At 35.3% G+C, this 26,885-nt stretch overlaps 1 protein-coding gene across 2 annotated transcripts in view; it reads left to right on the plus strand.

Annotated features, from left to right (window-relative positions):
* The window catches only part of NRDC (nardilysin convertase), a 100,620-nt gene that overhangs the window by 52,932 nt on the left and 20,803 nt on the right, over positions 1-26,885 (plus strand). For both annotated transcript variants that reach the window (XM_065913231.1, XM_065913239.1), the window contains 9 exons: positions 1,889-1,984; positions 3,026-3,148; positions 5,031-5,088; positions 7,052-7,125; positions 8,499-8,568; positions 10,607-10,684; positions 11,980-12,100; positions 12,182-12,240; positions 12,758-12,812. In XM_065913231.1, coding sequence (XP_065769303.1) covers positions 1,889-1,984; positions 3,026-3,148; positions 5,031-5,088; positions 7,052-7,125; positions 8,499-8,568; positions 10,607-10,684; positions 11,980-12,100; positions 12,182-12,240; positions 12,758-12,812 — 734 coding nt within the window. The remainder of the gene's footprint in view (positions 1-1,888; positions 1,985-3,025; positions 3,149-5,030; positions 5,089-7,051; positions 7,126-8,498; positions 8,569-10,606; positions 10,685-11,979; positions 12,101-12,181; positions 12,241-12,757; positions 12,813-26,885) is intronic.

Consider the following 26,885-nt stretch of genomic DNA (forward strand, 5'->3'; position numbering starts at 1 on the left):
CTGACCCTGCTTTTGTCTTAACATCTTCTGCCCTTGATCCTCTTTTAAGGACCCTCTGATTACATTGGGACCACCCAGATAATATAGTAGAGTCCCCTCATCACAAGATCATTAATTTAATCACAGTACAAAGTTCCTTTTACCATATAAGGTAACACATTCACAGGTTTTGGAGATTAAGATGTGGCCATCTTTGGGGGCCATTGTTCACTTAATAATGGAATTGTTTCTTCTGTGTTATAGCCACCATATTTTCATATTTTTACAGAGATTTTAAAAATTTGCTCTGTTGAAGCTATGTATATATACTTTTTACTATGTATACTTTCCAGATATGGAAATTATAAATGTAGTTTTTTTTACTGTCTCATCTTTAATTTAGATTTCATGATTTATAACTGAAGTATGTTATTTCATATATGTTTCTACTACTTTCCATCTCTTCCGTCACCACTTTGGTTTCTGCTCTCTTTTCCAAGTATAACAGTGATGGCTCCTCATCAGTTTTCCTGTCTCTGCTTTTGCTTCCGCATTTACAACCAGAATGAACTTACTGAAGTCTAGATCTATGATAATGATAATGTTACTCTCCTTACTAAACATTTGTAATGCCTTACCATTATTCCTGTAAGTAATAATAGCTAACATTTATTGAGCTTATTATGTGCATCATTATGATTATTACCTCCATTATCCTTGTTTGACATGCAGTGAAACTGAGGCTTAGAAGGGCTCTTTCAAAAATTGTTTCTTCCTTATCTCTTCAGCCTGATATCTTGACTCTGCTTTGATTCTGAACTTTCTACCTCCAGCAACTAGTTTAGTAGTATAGTAGATGTTCAGTGTAGGAATGTATCTTATTTTAAAAAATCCTATGAGCTTGGTACTAGTAACTCCATACTGTAGACAAAAAATAGAATTTGGGAGGTTAGATAACTTTCTCAATGTTGTGCAGCTTAGTTATTGCAGAACTTGGATTCTAGGCAAGATATTTCTGACTTCAAAGTGATTGTTTTTAACCATTAGTACTTTATTATCTACATAGTTGGCTTTGGAGAAAATTTAAATAATATATATAGCAAAGTTCTCAGATAATAAGGAATTTGATTTAACATTTTATTAACACCTTCATTAATAAAATCTTGGACATAGCATCTGTTGACTGAATAGAAATGCACAGCCTAAAAGTTGAGAGTTATATTTAACTTGACGGGTTCTCTGAGGACTTCAAGCCTGGGACACAGCATCTCAGATAATGCTGAAAAAACTGTTCCAAAGTGGCAAGGGGGATCAGGGAGCCAGGATATATAGGAGTTTTTTGCAGCAAGAGACCAGGTGGTTGAAACATCAAAAGATTACTGTTAATAAAAGAAAATGAGATATCTCAAGATAAGGAATTTAGTGCTTTTCTATGTATGGGAAGATGCAAGAGTCTGGACTCATTGAAATCATTCCTTTGATAGCATCTCAGCTATCTGGGGGCCAGTATCCTGTGTTTTCTCATGCTGAGTTTCCTTAGGACGCACTGTCCCTGTGGCTGTAATGTGATGGTTTGATGGCTGTAACATCCTTTGTTTACTGATATGGCAGGCAGTATTTTAGTTCTCATATTCTAGACTTGAAACTTTCAAGTCATTAACTACCTGTTTCATTGGAAAATAAAGGAAAATCTCTAGAGAGGTGAATCGACTACCCAAAGTTACAGAATATATTAAGTCATAGAACTTGTCCTAGATCATTGAATTCCCCACTTCAGGCTTACTACACATGATTCATAAAACTAATTTTTGTTACTTCCTTACTTTCAGGTCTTTAAGCTTTAATTTCCAGATAGTAAATCAAGATACTGAATTTCATTTTATTAAAAGTATTTCTTTAAAATTGACAGAATATCAGCTTGCAAGACCCTCTGACGCAAACAGAAAGGAAATGTTGTTTGGAAGCCTTGCTAGACCTGGACATCCTATGGGGAAATTTTTTTGGGGTAAGAGACTAAATACTTCATCCTGTTTCATATTTTCTAGTAAAGAAAGATTAAGAGCATGAAGAGTTTATAAAGAATGGAAAGGTAAGGTAATTAGGTACTTTTTACGTTTGGGGGTAGATAAGTAGCTTTTCAAATAGAAAGCAGTTAAGTATGCCTATATTTTGGTTCCCTAATGTTGGATATATGAGGAATAGCACCTAATATTTAGAAAATGTTTTTTGGGTGCCAGATGCTCTACTACCACAGTGTGAATTATCCCATTTAATCGTCATAACAATGTTATGAACCTAGATACCATTATAATCTCCATTTAAAGATAAAGAAACGGGCTCAGAGAAGTTAATTTGCTTAAATACGATAATGGTGGATGTGGGATTTGAACCTCTTAAAAAACTGTGTTATAAGATATGTGCTTTACCCCAACCTGAATTTGCCTTTATCAACAGAGATTGAGCAGTGATTTCTCTAGTAGTTTTTGAGCTGTGACCTAATTTTGTTTAATTGGTAAGCTGTTTAAATGGTGTCTGTTTTTCATAATGACTGTTTCTTATTGTTAGAATTCAGTTATTATAGCCTTGTATTAATCCTCTTGACAACAGAGTAGAATCTGGAATGAGTTGGCCTAATAGCATTTAGACCAGTCATTCAAAGGATGATTTGCTTGTTTGCTTGTTTGTACAGTTGTATACTCTTTATATGGCATCCTGGCTGTGTGTGGTTTATGTTTAAGAATTATGCAGAATATTGCTGAAATAATTCACAGATAAAACCTGATAGACTAATTGTTATGAAAGGAAGTGTAAGGCAAGTGCTGTTGTTGAGGTATTGCTAACTAGAGACTAATTCCTTATGTGTTAAAATATACCTTGAAATTGTTTCTTGTGAATTTTTGTCTTATTATTATAAACTATTTCAGTATTTTGAGTCACTTGGGTTGTTTCCTTAGTTGTATATAGTAGCAGAGGATGCGTTGTCAGTGTAGAGACTTTTAATACAGTAAACTTAGTCATATTTATAATCTTTTTTGTTTTTTTATAGGAAATGCTGAAACTCTCAAACATGAGCCCAAAAGAAATAATACTGATACACATGCTAGATTGAGAGAATTCTGGATTCGTTACTATTCTGCTCATTACATGACTTTAGTGGTTCAATCCAAAGGTAATATCATCTACTATGGCCCTTAGAATTACTTGAAAGTACTGCTTTCTTAGGATTTGTCTGTCATATCAGTGTTGCTGTGCAATGTTAACTTACTTTAGTGCTTGATCCTAATATGAACTAAAGGATATCAGAATTTGAAGAGGCAAAGCTCAGGGACACACAAGATCATCTGATTCTCAGGCAAATGTTTTTTCTTTTATAGACATAAGTCTTATCTCTTGGCTAGTGTTAGTGTATTAATGTACTAATAGATTGTGAATTGGTCTTTTGAGCAACATTTGGCTGCTGCCTTTATCACCTCTGCTTTTGCATTTAATCTGTGTTAATCATTAACTCTTAGAGGGCACAGTGTTTGTCTTTTCATCATTACATAGCATCCAATAAAATGGCATGATTAATTGAAGCCTATCAATTAAGTATCTGAAATGTAAAAGTATTGGTCAGTACCTCTACACTTTTCCTTCTTTTTTTTTTTTCTTCTTTTATCTTTAGTGAAGATAATGTTGTATCAACTTTTCTCATGAAAGAAATCATAGTATCTTTCTTTTGTTTTCTTTATATTTTTTTCTCCTTAGGTTACTTTTCAAAGTCAGTCATTTGCTGAACTATATATTTTGATATACCTCATATTTGATATACATTTGATATACCTCAGTTTGTATATTTCTTTTTAAAAAACAAATTTTCTCACCCTAATGTAATTCTCCTTTTTATAAAATTTTGCTCTCTCATTGTCAAAATTAAGGTCAGAGCTGACTTGGCACTTAATTATAAAACATTTTTATATTTAGAATCAAAATTAGTCCACTAAAGTTGACATGAACATAAGGTTATGGATATGGTATGGCAGTTAGACTGCAAATGTGCATCTCATTTTTTTTTACAACATTTGTTAAAATAGGCAATTCTATATTTAGTATGTAATGTTAGTTTGCAATTTTAAACTAATTTTTGTTTCCAGATCTGTCGTGAACATGCATTTTTCTCCAACTGGGTGTTGCTTCTTTTTCATTCTTTTCTTCAGTGATAGCAAATATAAGTATAGTAATGCTTCTTGCAAATTTCTAAAATAAGTCCCACATATTTGGTAAGAGAACTTTGTCCAATCTAGAGTCAGTTGGGAGCATCAGCATTTATTGTATCATTTACAAGTTAAATATCAATATAAATAGTATGGAGTAAATTTAGAACTTGATTACTGATTTGCATCTTGTGTTATAAATCCTGGGGCATCTCTTTTTGAGTTAGTGAAACTCATGTGTCTGTTGGAACTAACAAGTAATATCCAGTGATGGTAACGAATCACTGGGATAAGACTAGAAGATTTCCTTTTTCATTTAGAACTCCTGCTTTACTAGAAATTTCAAAAGAATTTCTTATGAAATATAAGAAAAAGAATCGAGAGAAGATAGAAATCATATCAACCTAAGAAGACCTCAACAAGTGTATATTGATGTAAAACAAATGGAATATAATAGTACTGATGAGCTGCTGAGAAGGGTCAGTGTAGTTAGTGTAGGTTAGTTAAGAGAAACCTTCTTAGAGGAGGTAAGTTTTGAAATGGTGATTGATACATGCTCATTTCTTGGTCCTTCAGTCTTGCCTAGCAAAACTTTTTTTCTACTTGTGTGCTTTCTCTAAATTCACTAGGAAAAAAGAATAAAGGAGTCTTAACAAAATTAAATTATATGTATCTCAAGGTTTTCTTAAATATTGTTATTTTTTCTGTTACTGTTTACTGGTTAAGGAGTGGCAAGTGATGCCCAAATTAAAGTATTCCTTTGTTTTATAGCTAAAGATCCATGAGAAATCTAATTGCATTTCTACTTTTAATAACAACATTGCCTTTCCCTGTCTCCTTCCTGCCTTCTCCACAAAGAAACTCTGGATACTTTGGAAAAGTGGGTGACTGAAATCTTCTCTCAGATACCAAACAAGTAAGACATTTATTTTCATAAATCATACGCCTATGGAGTTAAAGAGGCTGCTTTTTGCTTTTAGTTTATTTTTTAAACAGGTGATTAAATTAAAACCTGAAGTAGTTTGGATAACAGCAAGATAACACAGGCTTTGAGAGGGAAAACTGACTTGAATACCCAAGTTTCCATAGTTTCTGTAGTTCAAAACTTCCAAGCTTGTAAACTTATAGTAAGCAGTAACTTTGAAGAATTTATGCCTCATTTTATGTTTGTTCAGAGCTTTTTTGTTACTGTGTCCAGTGCTTGAAACTCTGATATTATTGTGTTGAGAGGTAGAATATACATATACTTACATGTATCCCTTGCCTCAGAACAAATTATGTTCTGAAGGTTTGTTTTTTAAGTCCATGGTTTGGATTTTTAAGTCCATGGTTTGGAACTTGGAAAGCTTTTCCCTTACAAAAGAATCATCTTGTAGATGATAATTGACTTTACATATTGCCTGAAAAGCCAGTTGCATATATTCGAATCAAATTGCCTTTTATTAGAAATTGGATGTAGAGTTCCAGCTCAGAAAGCTACTATTTTTTGGTCTACTTCAAATTCATAAAAATAATACACATATTTAAAAGATACTTTATTGTTACATTTTTTTGTTACAGAGAATTAAAAAAAATTTAGTTGTTAAGCAAATAAGTCTCTTCCCACTCTTAGCAGTTTGCATTTTAGTAAACTAAATGAAATCAGATTGTTTTTTTCTTGTATCAGGTGAGTAAGCTAGACTTTTTCCAGTTCTTCATTCCAAGACAATTTGTTTTAAATTTATGAAAGAGAAATTAGTTTTAAAAATGTTAGAATTATTTGTAATAACAACTGATTGGTTATGATTATCTTGCTTAATGTAAATTTGCATTGATACTAGCAGTACTTTTAAGTATGGAAAGATAATGAAAGCCATGCCAACGTTATGGGGTTGTTTTGTTTGTTTTGATAAGAAATGAATATTAGCTTCTTAAGTGTCAAGTGACAGATTGAAATGTGTTTCACTGTGAAACTTTACTAATAAAATCATAAGTATATTGAATAGAGGGGCTTCCCTGATGGCTCAGATGGTAAAGAATCTGCTTGCAATGCGCGAGACCTGGGTTCGATCCCTGGGTTGGGAAGACCCCCTGGAGGAGGGCATGGCCACCCACTCCAGTGTTCTTGCCTGGAGAATCCCCATGGACAGAGGAGCCTGGCAGGCTACTGTCCATGGGGTCACAAAGAGTCAGACAATACTCTAAGTTGCTCCATATGTGCTGAGCAACTAAGCACAGCACATATGGAAGAGAGGGATTCACTAGGTCTTGTTGGTCAATCCCTGATAAGAATTTTAAATTTAAAAAATTCTTTTAAATATTATTCATTAAGAACTTTGGTTCCTTAATCAGACAGGTTAAAAAGTCTTCTGGGTAATTAATACTGATTTCATATTGACCATGTTTAGGAGAAATATTAGTTAACAGTATATTCAACTCTGTGCGAAGCCTTTAGAAGGAAGAATCCAAGTTTTTTAAATACCACAGTGCTTAATACCATACTTTATTCCTAAGAATCACTCAGTGTGTATTTGTTGTATCAAAAAAATATCTCTAGTATAAATTTTCTCTCTGAAATGGCTTTCTATTAAGAGGAAAACTAAAGTTGAATGGGACTGATAGAGACAGTAAATATTGGGAGGGGAGGTCCCTTCAATTCATTGTTTTTTGTCTCCCATGAGTTTTAAAAGTATTTGAGTTATTGGGGCTGAAGTTAAGAATAGTTTGTGTAGTTCAGGATTTTGTGGCTTTCTTGCCATCTATTTGCTTATGCCTAAGATGCTTCTCAACCAGGGGTGCGTAGAATAGATTATAAATACCTATCAGCTTAGGTATCCCTAAAGAGACTGCTTATAAAGGCTTTTGCCAATTAAATTTTAATGTATTTGTTTTATTTTCAGTGGGTTACCCAAACCAAACTTTGGCCATTTAACGGATCCATTTGACACACCAGCATTTAACAAACTTTATAGAGGTTCGTGAACCAAAGGTTTAAAACTATTTGAAATAACTTTAGCACATTCTCTAAAACTTAATCGGGGCTGCCAATTTTCTTTGAAAATGAGAATACAACAGAAAGTACAGCTAGATTGGAAAGGAGGTAGACAGACAATGGAAATCCAACTAGTGACAGATGGTAGGCCGCTAACTAGTAGCAGATCATTGGTCTGGTACCTGATGCCGCTTGAGTCTGTTTCGTGCTTTCTTCCTGTTTTTTCTCTCATTTCCTTTTGTTCCTGGTGTTTTTTGTTTCTTTCCTATTTTATCTATAATCTGCTCTTTTTTGCCTTTTAAAGACAAAAATAGAGGATGGGAAAACACGTTGGAAATAACTTCCTTTTATCTTCACTATAAAACTAATTTTTATTAAATGAGACAAATTTAGTATTAAAAAAATGGATGAGGGGAGTCACCCATAAATCTTAGCATCCAGAGAAGTGGTTTTGGCAAATTTTCTTTTGAGTCTCTGTACGTATATTTTCTTAACATAGTTGAGATTATAAAGTATATACACTTCTGTCTCTTGCTTTTTTCATTTAATATTATGTTTGTAATAACTGCCCAATGAGCCATTACATGGTTATGCTATAATTTACTTAATAATTTGCCTATAGTGAATATTACAAAAGCATTCCTAATTCACCATTTCTCTTTCTTTACTTTTTTTTATCATGGCAAATATTTTCCTTTCTCCTAATTGGCTAATTATTCCCTTCTCCTTCACCCCAGTTGTCAGTCTCTTTCCTCTTTGTTTTCTCTGACCAGTGACTTTTGTCACACTATTTGCTGCTGCCTCCATTCTAACTAAGCTGACTCTTCCCAGAGACAACTTATTTTTGGTTGTATTTTTTCTGACTGTAGATTTTCTCTTCAAAGAATCATAGAATAGTAGCACTGGGAAGAATCTTAAGAGTTACTTTAGTTTATCCCAGTTCATCATACCATAACAGATTCAGAAGGAGTTAAATACAGTTTATTTTCTCAAAATCATATAAAATCACATAGCAAGATAGGTAGTAGGGCTAGATTTCAGTCATGGGTCTCCTTATTCCTAGTCATGTACCTCTTCTTGCAAGAAGGGATCCATCTTTTGGGGTGTTCATATTTTTGTAGTTCTTTTATCCATGCCTTCTCTATCTGTGAAACCAAATTGAAAAGAAATTTACAAAATTGCACTATTCAAAGTGGAAAATTGGCAACTTGAAATAATAATTGCATTGTGTTTAACTTTCCCCTGCTTATTAGAGGATGAAATATATTGAATTTTTAAAAATTTCATGTAACATAGTATATATAAGTTGTGGAGAAACACTTATGTCTGCTCTTCTGAAAAATATTTTTGTTCAGTTGTTCCAATTAGAAAAATCCATGCTCTGACCATCACATGGGCACTTCCCCCTCAACAGCAGCATTACAGGTAAGAGTTCAAAGGCAAATTTACTCCATTAGATACTAACTGAGAATCATATTTTATTTAATTAATTAATTAATTTTACAACATTGTATTGGTTTTGCCATACATTGACTTGAATCAGCCATGAGTGTACATGTGTTCCCCACCTGGAACCCCCCTCCCCCCCCCCTCCTCTCTCCCCACCCCATCCTTCTGGGTCATCCCATGCACTGGCCCCAAACATCCTGTTTCATGCATCAAACCTGAACTGGCAATTCGTTTCACGTATGATAATTTACATGTTTCAATGCCATTCTCCCATATCATCCCGCCCTCACCCTCTCCCACAGAGTCCAAAAGACTGTTTAATACATCTGTGTCTCTTTTGCTGTCTTGCATACAGGGTTATCGTTACCATCTTTCTAAATTCCATATAAATGCATTAGTATACTGTATTGGTGTTTTTCTTTCTGGCTGACTTCACTCTGTATAATAGGCTCCAGTTTCATCCACCTCATTAGAACTGATTCAAATGTATTCTTTTTAATGGCTGAGTAATATTCTATTGTGTATAAAAGCATACTGAGTGTTTAAATTTGGGCACTCCAGATTTATAAATGCGGGTAAGATGATAAACTGGGACACTACTACTTCAGGATTTTTGTCTTTGCTATATGTTTTAATATCTTCCTGCATATAAAAGCTAGAGTTTTCTTAGGATTAGTTGCTTTTCCTGAGTGTTTGAAATTACGTATCTTAGTGTGAATGCTAACTTTTGTAATAACTTCTTTAGTACTTTGAGTATAAGTATATATTAGTTTATGATTTGTTAGTGGTGACCATTTAGTTTGATCTTGTGAAAAGTAAAATTAAGTAATTTTGAGCCTAGCATACAACTACAGCGTAAATCTCAAGAACTTACTTGGGTTGGGAATGAGTTAGGTCAGATTTTTAGAAGGTAGGAAAACATTTCAGTTTATTCTTAAAATTATCTTACAGGAGCAATATACATGAACTAAGAAGTTCTTTAAAGGTTAGGATCATTAAGTGGCTACAAAGGCTTTTCCCATTGGAAATGATAAAAAGTTAAGTTTGTAAAACTATTACCAACAAAACAAACCCAAGAAGACACACAAGCAGAAGGAAAGAAAAGTAATGTGTATTGTTTAAGCTCAGTTCAGTAAAAAATACTTCTAACAATCTAGTCCCATGAAGTTAACAAACAAGATCAGTATGCCTCCATTTAGAAAGCAGAGAACATGTGTGTTGTCTATTTGGGTTTTTTTAGTGTAGGAATAATATAGGAAGTAGTAATATTCATTGATTGTATGTTAGAGTATCCAAAAAAATGTTAAAATGATCATATGCATATTTAAAAGTTTATCCCATTTGTTTTAAATTTTGATTAGAAAAATAGTATGCTTACATAATATTAAGGACAAAGAATATTAAGTAAAAAGTAAAACTCTGCATCTCCTCTGTCCTCACAAGTATGCCTAACGTTAATAGATTCTTATATATCCTTCAGACATTAAAATAATAAATATAAAACATCTTTTTATGGAAATGGAATTATACTATCTATACCATTCTTCCTCTTCGTTGCATTTTCTTATTCTGTTTTCTTAATTAGCAAAGCCTTGTTTACCCTCTGCCTGATTACTAAAGTAATTCATTGTAGAAATCTTGAAAACTACTAAAAAGTAGAAAAAAATCATCCATGATTCTGTTTTCCAGAGACTGTACTATTTCTATATGTTTTGATCCAGTTTTTCTTTTAATGGAGTGTGTATTTGTTTTAGCCTGATGTTTATTCCAGATATATGAACTTTCAGTAAATTAGCTTTTGTGGGGAAAAATTTATTTTTACAAAAAAGCAAGTGTTTTTGTCTTGCTGCTATCAAACTAATTATAATTTCATATTTAATGGAATTTATGTAAAAATAAGTTTATACCACATTCTCAAATATCAGTCTCAGAAGTGAGATTTTCTAAAGTAAAATTAAGGTATTTGTACCTTAATATTTTAAAATTTCTGATCTTAACTTTTTTTTTTTTTAAGGGTGAAACCACTTCATTATATCTCTTGGCTGGTTGGACATGAAGGCAAAGGCAGCATTCTTTCTTACCTTAGAAAAAAGCAAGTATTTAATAAATATTTTCAGTGTAGCAATCTGTGAAAAATAATAGACAACAGTTTTATAGAACCATGAGTCCTAAATTACATAAAAGGTTAGCTCTAATTAAAAATTTGTATTTGAACAATAATAAAGTCTATTATTTAAACGCTGTAGATCTCCAGTCTTCCTCAACCCAGAAGGTCTACTTTAATGAAAACTTCATTGGGAGGATAAATTATAGAAATATGTGGGACTGTGAACAGCCATGTGTTTTAGAAAATAGCCAGGATGTCTCCTAAAGCATTTAAGCACTTGTTTAAATTGCCTAGTCAAATAATAGAAATATAACTTTAGAATCAGGACCAAAACACATTAAAGTAATTCCTTGCTTGACTTTTCCATACACTATTCAAGAATGGAAGGTGGATGAGAAATTTAAATACTTTAAAACATTGATGTGTACTAAATTATTCAAAGAAAGCTGAGGGGGTAGGGTTACTAGAAAAAAAAGTGAATGAAATTAAATATATTCTTTATATAATAAATGTAATTTGATTTTAGATTTACATAACCTTTTTATCTTACAGTAATTTATTAGAATTTCAAATTTTTCATTCTGGCTGCTTCTTTTCTCATTTTAGACTTTCAGGATTATTCTAGTCAGAATACAGTCTTACTGATTCTTTCCTAGATAACCTGTGCAGGCAGGTTAGCTGATGGTCTCAAAGAGCTTACTTAATATTCTAAGTAGGGATGTATCTGAAGTGTTTTTTAAGGCTTATTCTGGGAAATCATTCAAAATGGGATGTGAGAAATGCCTCCCAGGGGAATTCCCTGGTGGTCCAGTGATTAGGACTCCATGCTTTAACTGCCAAGGGCCCAGATTCAGTCCCTGGTGGGGGAACCAAAATCCTGCAAGCTGAGCAGTGTGGCCAAAAAAGAGAGAGAGAAAGAAAATGCTTTCCAGAAAACGTGGCTTCTAATATTTTGTGCTGTTCTCTTCAACAAAAAATTACTGTAACTTCATGAAACTGTTAATGTTTTACTATGTTATAATATTAGGGTTTCCATTGAAGGAGTAAATACAGCTATTATTTCCTCCTGGTCATTTCTGTATGCACTACAATTCCTTGGGAAGCTTTGTACTTTGTAAAAAAAATTATACTTTTAAACTTACTGTTGGAAAGCATGTTTGCTTCAAAGTCTGGGCTTCCCAAATTTTACATGGAAAGCCTACCTATTTTGTTAATTTGAAGCATTTGTGGACTGTCAATCCCCAGATACTGATTGGAATTATTTTTTCTCCTCACTGTAGGTGCTGGGCTCTTGCACTCTTTGGTGGAAATGGTGAGACAGGATTCGAGCAAAATTCTACTTACTCGGTGTTCAGCATTTCTATTACATTGACTGATGAGGGTTATGAACATTTCTATGAGGTAAATAATTAAAATGGAAGGGTTTTTAAGTTATATAGATACCACTTTATACAAGAGTATAATTAGATGCTTTGTTTTTAGGTTGCTCATACTGTCTTCCAGTATTTAAAAATGCTGCAGAAGCTTGGCCCAGAGAAAAGGTAATATTTATATATATACACTTATTAGAATTAGGCCAAGGGTCAATCCTAATATGTTTTAGCTTTCAGGCTGCCAATAGACATGGATTAGGCCTACCTTGATGATGTTCCAGGCATTTCTTGCTTAAACTCCACTTACTTAGGGACTCCCCTGGTGGCTCAGATGGTAAAGAATCTGCCTGCAGTGCAGGAGACCCAGGTTCCTTCCCGGGTCAGGAAGATCCCCTGGAGAAGGGAATGGCAGCCAACTCCAGTATTCTTGCCTAGAGAACCCTATGGAGCCTGGTAGCCTACAGTCCATGGGGTCGCAAAGAGTCAGACACAATTGAGCGACTAATACTTTTCACTTTTAAATTTCTGTTGTTGGTTCCATACCCTTATTCTTCTACATGTGAATTTATGTTAAATATACAGGTTATATAGGCATTCTGTTTATTTTTATACTTCTCTTTTCTTGCTGATGGTTCCAGTGAGAAATTTAAATATGTCTTCTAATTATAATTTTCTTCTTTCACAGAATTTTTGAAGAGATTCAGAAAATTGAAGATAATGAATTTCATTATCAAGAACAGGTACTGGAAGTCAAATTCTTTTTGAATATTGTTTGTGACCAAGTTGAAACTGGTATGGACATTGTTCCTCTTTTTGGAAGTGTGACTGGAGTTTTAATTCTGCCACTGTCTGTCATGTGAGTCTCAAGATGGCCTTGAGGCTATCTGAAAATTAACTCTTGTGTTTTTGAGCATTTATATTGAGTAACAGAAAATTAGGCAGATTGACACAGGTCATTTGTTGGGTAGCAGTCATTCATCTGTGTAGTCATTTAGTCTGTGGATCCCTCTGATCCCTGTGGTAAACGTTGATGGAGAGCTTATATTTTGGGAATTCAGATGCTGTGAGTTACACTTTACAGGGCGGTGTGAAGTGACTGCTATTTGTAGTGTTAGAAACTGTGTGCTTTGTGCTTTCAGGGAGAGGAAAGCATTTGTCTTGATTGGAATAGGGCAGGGAAGGCTTTATAGGTATAATGAATTTGAATTGAATTAGGTAAAGTTTAGACACATTCTAAGTATTAGGAAGCACATAAGTAAGGAACTCTGGTGTACTGTGAAAAAGGAAATGGTCCTTCATGTCTTCAACATAGAGTATACGAAAGGATGAAAGGAAAGGTAATAAGTTTAAAGGAGGTTTTTAAAAAACCCCCTTTTTGTGTCTTGGATCCCTTTGGAATCTCTTGAATCCTTTGGCCCCCTCCTCAGAACAATCTCTTATCTCTTCATTTTTTTAAACTCTCAGAAACATTGCCCTAGTGGTACAGTGATCACTGATATATCCCTCATCCTGGGTTTACTTGCCATATTTTCTTTCTTCTTTCTCTCTCATGCCTCTTCTTATTTATGTGTGTGTGTGTATGTATTTTTTGGAGGTTTCATAATTACAGTCAGCATGATACCTCTTACCATGCATCTGCTACTTACAAATGTATTCTTACATAACCTCACTAAAATTGTCATGCTCAGAAAATTTAACTTTGAAACAATACTGTTAAGTATTATACAGACCATAGAATAATGGGTTTTTTTGTTTTGTTTTTATATTTTTTTATTTAAGTATAGTTGATCTATAGTATTATGTGTTAGTTTCAGATGTGCAGCAAAGTGATTCAGTGATGTATATGTGTCTATATATTGTATATATCAGATTATTTTCCATTGTAGGTTATTATAAAATATTGAATATAGTTCATTGTGCTATACAGTGAGTCCTTGCTGCTTATCTCTTTTATGTATAGTAATTTGTATCTGTATCTATACTCCTAATTTATCCCACCCCCCATCCCTTTCGCCTTTAATAACTATAAGTATATGAGGACAAGGTTGTAAAAGCTATAAGCTTCCAGTTGCTGTTGATTCCTATGCAGTCTGCTCTATATGATTGAAGTCATTTGAAATTGATATCTTATTCTATGAAAACAGAGAGCTTTTGTGATTTATTTTGGCCATCTGATGGTCCTATAGACATAATCTCTAAATAGATTGATATGCCTAGAACCCACAAGTCCTTCTATCAACCTTAGCAGTTGATGGGAAAAAACCTGATTTTTTTTGGTGTTCTTGTCAGCTGTTGTGGCAGCGTTGTGGGCTAGAACTGTGTTAGGGAAGAGTGGGAGTAAGAATTGTGGGCCAGCCATAAGTAATACCCATATTCCTTTTTTAGGGATTGGATTTTTAGCATTAGTTGAGTAACATTTTCTTTCTGCCCCTCTAGTTCCTTCTTAGTAAGACATTTCAAGATACCTTTTCTGTAGCTCCCATTTTGTAGCTCTTTTTTCTTTTTTTTTTTTTTTTTTAACCTTTAGTGCTGTGTTACTGAATGCTTGCCTTAATTTTAAAACATGAATCCAAAAGATTTTAGACTAAAACCTAATTAGAACAAAGAACAAATGTGAATGGTTCATCTCTGAACCTCTAAATTTTAACTCAAGTAGCTCAGTATTTCAGCTTTTATTTATTTCTGTTTTACTAACAAAGTTGACCTATCTTCTTTTCAGACATTTTTCTTGTTTTCATCAGTAAAGAAAAATAGAAATGCTCTTTCAGACTGTTTAAACCAGTCTTTTATAACTAAGAAATTTAAAAATAATTTTTATTTCAATGGGAACTTGGACTCAACATATATAAATATATATAATGTGTAATACAATTAGGAGTGTAAAGTGGTGCAGCTGCTTTAGAAAACAATGAACTCCTTAAAAAGTTTTGCATTGAGATACCCTACAAGCCAGCAGTTACTGGCTTACAGGTATATACCCAAGAGAATTGAAAATGTATGTCCACACAAATACATGTATACTTGTGTTCACAGCAGCATTATTCATTATAACCAAAATGTGGAAGCCAAATGTCCTTCACTGAATGAATGGCTAAACAAAATGTAGAATTTTCATACTGTGGAAGATTATTCAGCATAAAAAGGAATTAAGTACTAATTCATTCTACAACATGCATGAACTTTGAAAACATTATGCTAAGTGAAGGAAGCCAGACACCACAGGTCACAGGTCACAGGAATCACACCACATGATTCACTTTACATGAAATATCCAGAAAAGGTAAATTGTAGAGCCAGAACACAGACTGATGGTTTTCAGCAGCTAGGGGTTGTGAGTAACTGGGAGCAACTGCTTAGTGGGTATGGAAGTTTCTGTTTGGACTGATGAAGATATTCTGAAACTAGAATATCAACAGATATAAATGATATAAATGATTATTATACCACTTTACAAATACACCAAAACCCACTGAGTTATATACTTTAATTGTATACCTTAAAAGTAGATTTTATGGTATGTGAATTTTATCTTTAAAAAAAGTAAAGGATAGCATTCAAGTGTTTTTTTCTAGTACTTTCTGCATCACCTTGGCACTGAAAATCTACTTTTAACCAGGGTCCTGTTTTTGCATAGGAAATATTGAGTCACTCAATTTAGGAGCATGCTATTTGTTAACTTATAAAGTTAACTTACAAATAACTGGTTAAAAAATTTTAAACACAGAGGGAATCATTTTATTTCTTTTTCTTCTCTGATTGATGTAGCTAGGACTTCCAAGACTGTGTTTAATAATGGTGATGAAAGTGGATACCCTTGTCTTGTTCCTGATCTCAGGGAGAATGCTTTCAGTTTTTCACCATTGAGAATAATGTTTGCTGTAAGGCTTATCACATATGGCCATTACTGTGTTGAGGCAGGTTCCCTCTACACCCATTTTTAGAACAGTTTTAATCATGTATGGGTGCTGAATTTTGTCAAAGGCTTTTTCTGCATCTGTTGAGATTATCGTATGGTTTTGATCTTTCAGTTTGTTAATATGGTGTATCACATTGATTGATTTGCATATATTGAAGAGTCCTTGCATCCCTGGCATAAACCCAGCTTGATCATGGTGTATGATCTTTTTGATGTGTTGCTGAATTCTATTTGCTAAAATTTTGTTGAGAATTTTTACATCTATGTTCATCAGTGACATTGGCCTATAGTTTTCTCTTTTTTTTGTTGTCTTTGTCTGGTTTTGATATCAGGGTGATGGTAGCCTCGTAGAATGAGTTTGGAAATGTTCCTTCCTCTGCAATTTTTTGAAAGATTTTTAGAAGGATAGGCATTAGCTCTTCTCTAAATGCTTGATAGAATTCTCCTGTGAAGCCATCTGGTCGTGGGCTTTTGTTTTTTGGGAGATTTTTGATCACAGCTTAAATTTCAGTGCCTGTAATTGGGTTGTTCATAATTTCTATTTCTTCCTGTTTCAGTCTTAGAAGAAGACTCTGTCCATTTCTTCCAGGTTATCCATTTTCTTGACATATAGTTGTTCTTAATACTCTTATAATCCCTTGTATTTCTGCATTGTCTATTGTAACCTCTCCTTTTTCATTTCTAATTTTGTTGATTTGATTCTTCTTTCTTTTTCTTGATGAGTCTTGCTAAAGGAGTGTCAATTTTATCTTCTCAAAGAACCAGCTTTTAGTTTTATTAATCTTTACTATTGTTTCTTTCATTTCTTTTTCATTTATTTCTGCTCAGATCTTTATGATTCCTTCTACTAATTTTGGGGGGTTTTTTTGTTCTTTTTCCAGTTGTTTTAGGTGTAAACTTAGGTTGTCTATTTGATGTTTTTCCTGTTTCTTGAGGTAGGATTGTATTGCTATAAACTTCCCTCTTAGAACTGCTTTTGCTGCATCCCATAGGTTTTGAGTTGTCGTGTTTTCATTGTCATTTGTTTCTCGAAATTTTTTGATTTCCCTTTTGTTTTTTTCAGTAATCTGTTGATTATTTAGTCTGTTTAGGTTATTAAACTTGTTGTTTAATCTCCACGTGTTTGTGTTTTTTCTTGTAATTGATGTCTAGTCTCATAGAGTTGTGGTCGGAGAAGATGCTTAATACAATTTCAATTTTCTTAAATTTACTGAGGTTTGATTTGTGACCCAAGATGTGGTCTATCCTGGAGAATGTTCCATGTGCACTTGAGAAGAAGGTGTAGTCTTCTGCATTTGGATGGAATGTCCTGAAGATATCAATGAGACCCATCTCATCTAATGTATCATTTAAGACTTGTGTTTCCTTATTAATTTTCTGTTTTGATGATCTATCCATTGGTATGAGTGGGGTGTTAAAGTCTCCTATTATTGTGTTACTGTCAATTTCTCCTTTTATGTCTGTTAGTGTTTGTCTTGTGTATTGAGGTACTCCTATGTTGGGTACATAGATATTTACAACTGTTATGTCTTCCTCTTGGATTGATACCTTGATCATTATGTAGTTGTCCTTCCTTATCTCTTATAATTTTCTTTATTTTAAGGTCTGTTTTGTCTGATAAGAGGATTACTACTCCAGCTTTCTTTTGCTTCCTATTTGCATGCAATATATTTTTCCATCCTCTCACTTTCAGTCTATATGTGTCTTTATGTCTGAAGTGGGTTTCTTGTAGACAGCATATATATGGTCTTATTTTTGTATCCATTCAGCCAGTCTGTGTCTTTTGGTTGGAGCATTTAATCCATTTAACATTTAAAATAATTGTTGATAAATGTTCCTATTGCTGTTGTCTTAATTTTGGGGGTTTATTTTGTAGATCTTTTTCTTCTCTTGTATTTCTTGACTATATAAATCCCTTTAACATTGTTGTAAAGCTGGTTTGGTGGAACTGAATTCTCTTAACTTTTGCTTTTCTGAAAAGCTTTTTATTTCTCCATCAATTTTGAATGAGATCCTTGCCAGGTACAGTAATCTTGGTTGTAGATTTTTCCCTTTCAGAACTTTAAATATATCCTGCCATTCCCTTCTGGCCTGCAGAGTTTCTGCTGAAAGAACAGCTGTTAAACCTATGGGGTTTCCCTTGTATGTTACTTGTTGCTTTTTTCTTGCTACTTTTAATGCTTTGTGTTTTAGTCTTTGTTAGTTTGATTAGTATGTGTCTTGGCCTATTTCTTCTTGGGTTTATCCTGTATGGGACTCTGCGACTCTTGGACTTGATTGACTATTTCCTTTTCCATGTTGCAGAAATTTTCAACAATAATCTCTTCAAAAATTTTCTCATACCCTTTCTTTTTCTCTTCTTCTTCTGAGACCTCTGTAATTCGAATGTTGGTGCATTTGATATTGTCCCAGAGGTCTCGTGAGACTATCCTCAGTTCTTTTCATTCTTTTTACTTTATTCTGCTCTTCAGAGGTTATTTCCGCCATTTTATCTTCCAGCTCACTGATTCGTTCTTCTGCTTCAGATATTCTGCTATTGCTTCCTTCTAGAGTATTTTTGGAGAAGGCAGTGGCACCCCACTCCAGTACTTTTGCCTGGAAAATCCCATGGACGGAGGAGCCTGGTTGGCTGCAGTCCATCGGCTCACTACCAGTCGGACATGACTGAACGACTTCACTTTCACTTTTCACTTACACACATTGGAGAAGGAAATGGTAACCCACTCCGGTGTTCTTGCCTTGAGAATCCCAGGGATGGGGGAGCCTGGTGGGCTGCCGTCTATGGGGTCGCACAGGGTCGGACATGACTGAAGTGACTTAGCAGCAGCAACAGAGTATTTTTTAATTTCAGTAATTGTGTTGTTTGTCTCTATGTTTATTCTTTAATTCATCTAGGTCTTTGTTAATTGATTTTTACATTTTTCTCCATTCAGTTTTCAAGGTCTTTGATCATCTTTACTGTCATTATTCTGAATTCTTTTTCAGGTAGTTTGTCTATTTCCTCTTCATTTATTTGGACTTCTGTGTTTCTAGTTTGTTCCTTCATTTGTGTAGTATTTCTCTGCCTTTTCAATATTATTTTTTTAAAACTTATTGTGTTTGAGGTGTCCTTTTCCCAGGCTTCAGGGTTGAATTCTTTCTTCCTTTTGGTTTGTGCCCTCCTAAGGTTGGTCCAGGGGTTTGTGTAAGCTTCATATTGGGTGAGAATTGTGCTGAGTTTTTTTTTCTGTTTTACCCCTTCTGATGGGCAAGACTGAGTGAGGTGGTAATCCTGGCTGCTGATAATTGGGTTTGTATTTTTGTTTGGTTTGTTGCGTAGATGAGGTGTCCTGTATAGGGTGCTACTTGTGGTTGGGTGATGCTGGGTTTTGTATTCAACCGGTTTCCTTTGTGTGAGTTCTCACTATTTGATATTCCCTAGGGTTAGTTCTCTGGTAGCCTAGGGTCTTGGAGTCAGTGCCCCCCCCCCCCCCCCAGTGGCTCAGGACTTGATCTCTTCATCTAGGACTGATGAGATAAAAATGACCTCTTTGTTTTTCAGACCTCTTGTTGTAGTTATTTCCAAAATCTGATAGACTCCATCTTTAGTTTCCCTGCATCCCGCATGCCTCGGGAGCCACAGTTCCTCTATCAAGGGAGTGATTTTAAACAATAATAGCACTTGAAGGTGTGGGAGCTAAGTGAAATAGGCAAAGGAGATGAAGACATGCAGTCGTTGAGCTATAAAGTACATGAGTCATGGGGATGTAATGTACAGCATAGGAAATATAGTTAGTGACGTTATAGTAACTTTGTAGGGTGACAGATGGTAACTAGACTTACTATGGTGATCATTTTGTAGTATATGAAAATATGGACTCACTATGTCAGACGCCTGAAATTAATATTATATATCAATTATACTTTGGGGAGAAAAAAGTACCTTAACTTAGACACACACACACACACACACATACACTAGTAGTACTTTAATGACTCATCAACATGATGATTCAGGAATGTTTCCTGAAGTGGAGCAAAAAAGGCTAACAATACTTTTTTTCCCATACTTTTTCCATATTCTATTTTAATGTGATAATGTCGTAGTTAGCATATACCTATGATTTTGGATTTGATACATTCATGTCTCATTTCTCCTCCATGAATGTAGTAAGCTTTACCTCTCTTTCTGTCTTCTGTTGCATGAGGGAACAACCAGATTGTCTAGGAAAGGACTTGGCAGTATAGTATTTTGGAAAAGAGTGTTCACTATTATGTTAAGAGGCCTGAGCTCTAGTGTTTATTCTGCCTGTCACTTACTGTGTGTTCTGGAGCTGCTGCTGCTAAGTCACTTCAGTCGTGTCTGACTCTGTGCGACCCCATAGACGGCAGTCCACCAGGCTCCCCCATCCCTGGGATTCTCCAGGCAAGAACATTGGAGTGGGTTGCCATTTCCTTCTCTGATGTTCTGGAACAAGTCACCTAATTAATCTGAGTAATTTTCTCATTGGAAAATGTAGGAATAGAGCCACTTGGTGTCTAAAGGACATGTCAGTTTTTAAGATTCCATGCATTTGGGTGCTCAGGAAATACTTGAATTGGTTGTTTTCCTCCACAAAATATTTCCATTTTATAGGTTATAGGACTTTTAGTCATCGGTTCAATTTTATTTACTTATTTCTTTTTAATTAAAAATTTTTTTTTCCAATTTTGTTGTTGTTGTTGTTCTTTTTTAAAAAAATTATTTTAATTGGAGGCTGATTACAATATTGTGGTGATTTTTGCTATACATTCACATGACTCAGCCATGGGTGTGCATGTGTTCCCCATCCTGAACCCCCCCCCCCCCCCGCCTTCCTCCCCATCCCATCCTGGTTCATCCCAGTGCACCAGCCCTGAGCACCCTGTCTCATGCATCGAACCTGGACTGGTGATCTGTTTCACATATGATAATATACATGTTGCAATGCTGTTCTCTTAAATCATCCCACCCTCGCCTTCTCCCACAGAGTCCAAAAGTCTGTTCTTTATATCTGTATCTCTTTTGTTGTCTCACATATAGGGTCATCGTTACCATCTTTCTAAAGTCCACATATATGCTTTAGTATACTGTATTGGTGTTTTTCTTTCTGACTTACTTGGCTCTGTATAATAGGCTCCAGTTTCATCCACCTCATTAGAACTGGTTCAAATGCATTCTTTTTAATAGCTGAGTAATATTCCATTGTGTATATGTACTACAGCTTTCTTATCCATTCATCTGCTGATGGGCATCTAGGTTGCTTCCATGTCCTGGCTGTTGTAAACAGTGCTGTGATGAACATTAGGGTACATGTGTCTCTTTCAGTTCTGGTTTCCTCAGTGTGTATGCCCAGCAGTGGGATTGCTGGGTCATATGGCAGTTCTATTTCCAATTTTTAAAGGAATCGCCACACTATTGTCCATAGGGACTGTACTAGTTTGCATTCCCACCAACAGTGTAAGAGGGTTCCCTTTTCTCCACACCCTCTCCAGCATTTATTGTTTGTAGATTTTTTGATAGCAGCCATTCGGACCGGTGTGAGATGGTACCGCATTGTGGTTTTGATTTGCATTTCTCTGATAATGAATGATGTTGAGCATCTTTTCATGTGTTTGTTAGCCATCTGTATGTCTTCTTTGGAGAAATGTCTGTTTAGTTCTTTGGCCCATTTTTTGATTGGGTCACTTATTTTTCTGGAATTGAGCTGCAGGAGCTGCTTGTATATTTTTGAGATTAATTCTTTGTCAGTTGCTTCATTTGCTATTATTTTCTCCCATTCTGAAGGCTGTCTTCTCACCTTGCTTATAGTTTTCTTCGTTGTGCAAAAGCTTTTAAGTTTAATTAGGTCCCATTTGTTTATCTTTGTTTTTATTTCCATTACTCTGGGAGGTGGGTCATAGATGATCCTGCTATGGTTTACGTCAGAGAGTGTTTTGCCTATGTTTTTCTCTAGGAGTTTGTAGTTTCTGGTCTTACACTTAGATCTTTAATCCATTTTGAGTTTATTTTTGTGTATGGTGTTAGAAAGTGTTCTAGTTTCATTCTATTACAAGTGGTTGACCAGTTTTCCCAGCACCACTTGTTAAAGAGATTGTCTTTTCTTCATTGTATCTTCTTGCCCCCTTTGTCAAAGATAAGGTGTCCATAGGTGTGTGGATTTATCTCTTGGCTTTCTATTTTGTTCCACTGATCTATGTTTCTGTCTTTGTGCCAGTACCATACTGTCTTCATGACTGTTGCTTTGTAGTATAGCCTGAAGTCAGGCAGGTTGATTCCTCCAGTTCCTTTCTTCTTTCTCAAGATTGCTTTGACTAGTCGAGGTTTTTTTGTATTTCCATACAAATTGTGAAATTATTTGTTCTAGTTCTCTGAAAAATACCATTGGTAGCTTGGTGGGGATTGCATTGAATCTATAGATTGCTTTGGGTAGTATACTCATTTTCAGTATATTGATTCTTCCGATCCATGAACATGGTTTATTTCTCCATCTATTTGTGTCATCTTTGATTTCTTTCATCAGTGTCTTATAGTTTTCTATATATAGGTCTTTTGTTTCTTTAGTTAGATATATTCCTAAGTATTTTATTCTTTTCGTTACAATGGTGAATGGAATTGTTTCCTTCATTTCTCTTTCTGTTTTCTCGTTATTAGTGTATAGGAATGCAAGGGATTTCTGTGTATTAATTTTACATCCTGCAACTTTACTATATTCATTGATTAGCTCTAGTAATTTTCTGGTGGAGTCTTTAGGGTTTTCTATGTAGAGGATCATGTCATCTGCAAAGAATGAGAGTTTTATTTCTTTTCCCATCTGGATTCCTTTTATTTCTTTTTCTTCTCTGATTGCTGTGGCTAAAACCTCCAAAACTATGTTGAATAGTAGTGGTGAGAGTGGAGAGTGGGCACCCATGTCTTGTTCCTGACTTTAGGGGAAATGCTTTCAATTTTTCACCATTGAGGATAGTGTTTGCTGTGGGTTAATCATATATGGCTTTTACTATGCTAAGGTATGTTCCTTCTGTGCCTGCTTTCTGGAGGGTTTTTATCATAAATGGATGTTGAATTTTGTCAAAGGTTTTCTCTGCATCTATTGAAATAATCATATGGTTTTTATCTTTCTGTGGTGTATCACATTGATTGATTTGTGAATATTGGAGAATCCTTGCATCCCTGTGATAAAGCCCACTTTGTCATGATCTTTTTAATATGTTGTTGGATTCTGTTTGCTAGAATTTTGTTAAGGATTTTTGCATCTGTGTTCATCAGTGATATTGGTCTGTAGTTTTCTTTTTTGGTGGCATCTTTGTCTAGTTTCGGTATTAGGGTGGTGGCCTCATAGAATGAGTTTGGAAGTTTACCTTCGTCTGCAATTTTCTGCAAAAGTTTGGGTAGGCTGGTGTTAGCTCCTCTCTAAATTTTTGATAGAATTCAGCTGTGAAGCCATCTGGCCCTGGGCTTTTTTTGTTGGAAGATTTCTGATTACAGTTTCAATTTCCGTGCTTGTGATGGGTCTGTTAAGATTTTCTATTTCTTCCTGGTTCAGTTTTGGAAAGTTATACTTTTCTAAGAATTTGCCCATTTTTTCCAAGTTGTCCATTTTTATGGCATATAGTTGCTGATAGTAGTCCCTTATGATCCTTTTTATTTCTGTGTTGTCTGTTGTGATTTCTCCATTTTCATTTCTAATTTTGTTGATTTGATTCTTCTACCTTTCTTTCTTGATGAGTCTGGTGAATGGTTTGTCTATTTTATTTATCTTCTCAAAGAACCAGCTTTTAGCTTTGTTGATTTTGGCTGTGGTCTCCTTTGTTTCTTTTGTGTTTATTTCTGCCCTGATTTTTATGATTTATTTCCTTCTACTAACACTGGGGTGCTTCATTTCTTCTTTTCTAGTTGCTTTAGATGTAGAGTTAGGTTATTTATTTGATTTCTCTCCTGTTTCTTGAGGTAGGCTTTTATTGCTATGAACCTTCCCCTTAGCACTGCTTTTACTGAATCCCATTGGGTTGTTGTGTTTTCATTTTCATTCTTTTCTATGCATATTTTGATTTCTTTTTTGATTTCTTCTGTGATTGTTGGTTATTCAGAAGTGTGTTGTTTAATCTCCATATGTTTGTATTCTTAATAGTTTTTTCCTGTAGTTGACATCTAATCTTACTGCATTGTGATCAGAAAAGATGCTTGAGATTATTTCAACTTTTTGAATTTACCAAGGCTAGATTTATGGCCCAGGTGGTGATCTGTCCTGGAGAAGTTCCGTGTGCACTTGAGAAAAAGGTGAAATTCATTGTTTTAGGTTGAAATGTCCTATAGATATCAGTTAGATCTAACTGGTCCATTGTATCATTTAAAGTTTGTGTTTTCTTGTTAATTTTCTGTTTAGTTGATCTACCCATAGGTGTGAGTGGGGCATTAAAGTCTCCCACTATTATTGTGTTACTGTTAATTTCCCCTTTCATACTTGCTAGCATTTGCCTTAGATATTGTGGTGCTCCTATGTTGGGTACATATATATTTATAATTGTTATATCTTCTTCTTGGATTGATCCTTTGATCATTACGTAGTGTCCTTCTTTGTCTGTTTTCACAGCCTTTGTTTCAGTCTATTTTATCTAATAGGAGTATTGCTACTCCTGCTTTCTTTTTGTCTCCATTTGTGTGAAATATCTTTTTCCAGCCCTTCACTTTGAGTCTGTATGTGTCCCTAGGTTTGAGGTGGGTCTCTTATAGACAGCATATATAAGTGTCTTGTTTTTGTATCCATTCAGCCATTCTTTGTCTTTTGGTTGGGGTATTCAGTCAATTTACATTTAAGGTTATTATTGATAAATGTGATCCCATTGCCATTTACTTTGTTGTTTTGGGTTCGAGTTTATGAACCCTTTCTGAACCCTTTCTGTGTTTCCTGTCTAGAGAAGATCCTTTTGCATTTGTTGAAGAGCTGGTTTGGTGGTGCTGAATTCTCTTAGCTTTTTGCTTGTCTGTAAAGCTTTTGATTTCTCCTTCATGTTTGAATGAGATCTTTGCACAGATCTTTGTACAGTAACCTGAGTTGTAGGTTTTTCTCTTTCATCACTTTAAGTATGTCCTGCCATTCCCTTCCGGCCTGAAGAGTTTCTATTGCAAGATCAGCTGTTATCCTTATGCAAATCCCCTTGAGAGTTATTTGTTGTTTTTCCCTTGATGCTTTTAATGTTTGTTCTTTGTATTTGATCTTCGTTAATTTGATTAATATGTGGTTTGGGGTGTTTTGCCGTGGGTTTATTCTGTTTGGGACTCTCTGGGTTTCTTGGACTTGGGTGGCTATTTCCTTCCCCATTTTAGGGAAGTTTTCAACTATTATCTCCTCAAGTATTTTTCTCATGGCCTTTCTTTTTGTCTCCTTCTGGGACTCCTGTGATTCAAATGTTGGGATGTATAACATCGTCCCAGAGGTTTCTGAGGTTTTGCTCATTTCTTTTAATTCTTTTTTCTTTTTTTCTCTCTGCTTCATTTATTTCCGCCATTCTATCTTCCACCTCACGTATCCTATCTTCTGCCTCAGTTATTCTACTGTTGGTTCTCTCCAGAGTGCTTTTGATCGTTAATTGCATTATTCATTATTGATTGACTCTTTTTTATTTCTTCTAGGTCCTTGTTAAACTTTTCTTGCATCTTCTTAATCCTTGTCTCCAGACTATTTATCTGTAACTCCATTTTGTTTTCAAGATTTTGGATCATTTTTATTTTATTATTCTGAATTCTTTTACAGGTAGACTCCCTATCTCCTCCTCTTTGGTTTGGTGGGCTTTTATCATGTTCCTTTACCTGCTGAATATTTCTCTGCCTTTTCATCTTGTTTAGGTTGCTGTGTTTGAGGTGACTTTTCTGTATGCTAGTAGTTTGTGGTTCCTCTTTATTGTGGAGGTTCCTCCCTGTGGATGGGGTTGGACGAGTGACTTGTCAAGGTTTCCTGGTTAGGGAAGCTTGCATCCTTGTTCTGGTAGATGGAGCTGGATCTCTTCTGTCTGGAGTTCAATAAAGTGTCTGGTAGTGAGTCTAGGATCCCAGGATACCAGGAAGACTTGGTTAGCAACTGGGAGTCTGCTTGCAGTTTGGTAGAGGATACCTGTCTCTGGAGCCGAGTTTGCCCCTTGCCCTCCGGTTCTGGCTGTTGCATGCCTGCCTCCCTGCCTCTGGCAGGGGATGGGCCGGCCGGTCCTCTGCCGGCTCTCTGCCGCCGGCTCTCTCTCCTTTGGTATTAACTCAGTTGTTTGTTCTGTGAGCGACCCAGCATTTTCGCGGGAAAGTTCTCTCTCTCTCTCTCCTCTTTTTTTTCCCTCTCTCTGGCTATCCCCCGGTTTGGGTTGCTGTCTCACATTAGCTCCCTCAGATTGCCCTCAGGGCATTCAGGCCCAGTCCTTAGCCTAAGCAATGCAGCCGGCGCCTCCAGCCGGCTTGCTGGTGGCAGATGCTAGTGTCTGGGCTACTTCTCCGCTGGGAGTTGCAGTTAGGCACGTAATCTGTGGGTTTTATTTATTTATTTTTTCCTCCTGGTTATTTTTCCTCCGAGATTCCCCACAGACCTGCCAATGAGAGAGTTTCCTGGTGTTTGATAACTTCTCCTCTTTTATGACTCCCTCCCTGGGATGGGTCTCTGTCCCTAACTCTTTTGTCTGTCTTTTTATCTTTTATATTTTGTCCTATCTCCTTTCGAAGACAATGGGCTGCCTTTCTGGGTGCCTGGTGTCCTCCGCCAGCGTTCAGAAGTTGTTTTGTGGTATTTGCTTAGTGTTCAAATGATCTTTTGATGAATTTGTGGGGGAGAAAGTGGTCTCCCTGTCCTATTCCTCCGCCATCTTAGGACTGCCCTCATTAGTTCAGTTTTAAATTGAGATCATATACTAGTTAATTTTA

This window comes from Muntiacus reevesi, chromosome 1, assembly GCF_963930625.1.
Source record: "Muntiacus reevesi chromosome 1, mMunRee1.1, whole genome shotgun sequence".
Taxonomy (NCBI): domain Eukaryota; kingdom Metazoa; phylum Chordata; class Mammalia; order Artiodactyla; family Cervidae; genus Muntiacus; species Muntiacus reevesi.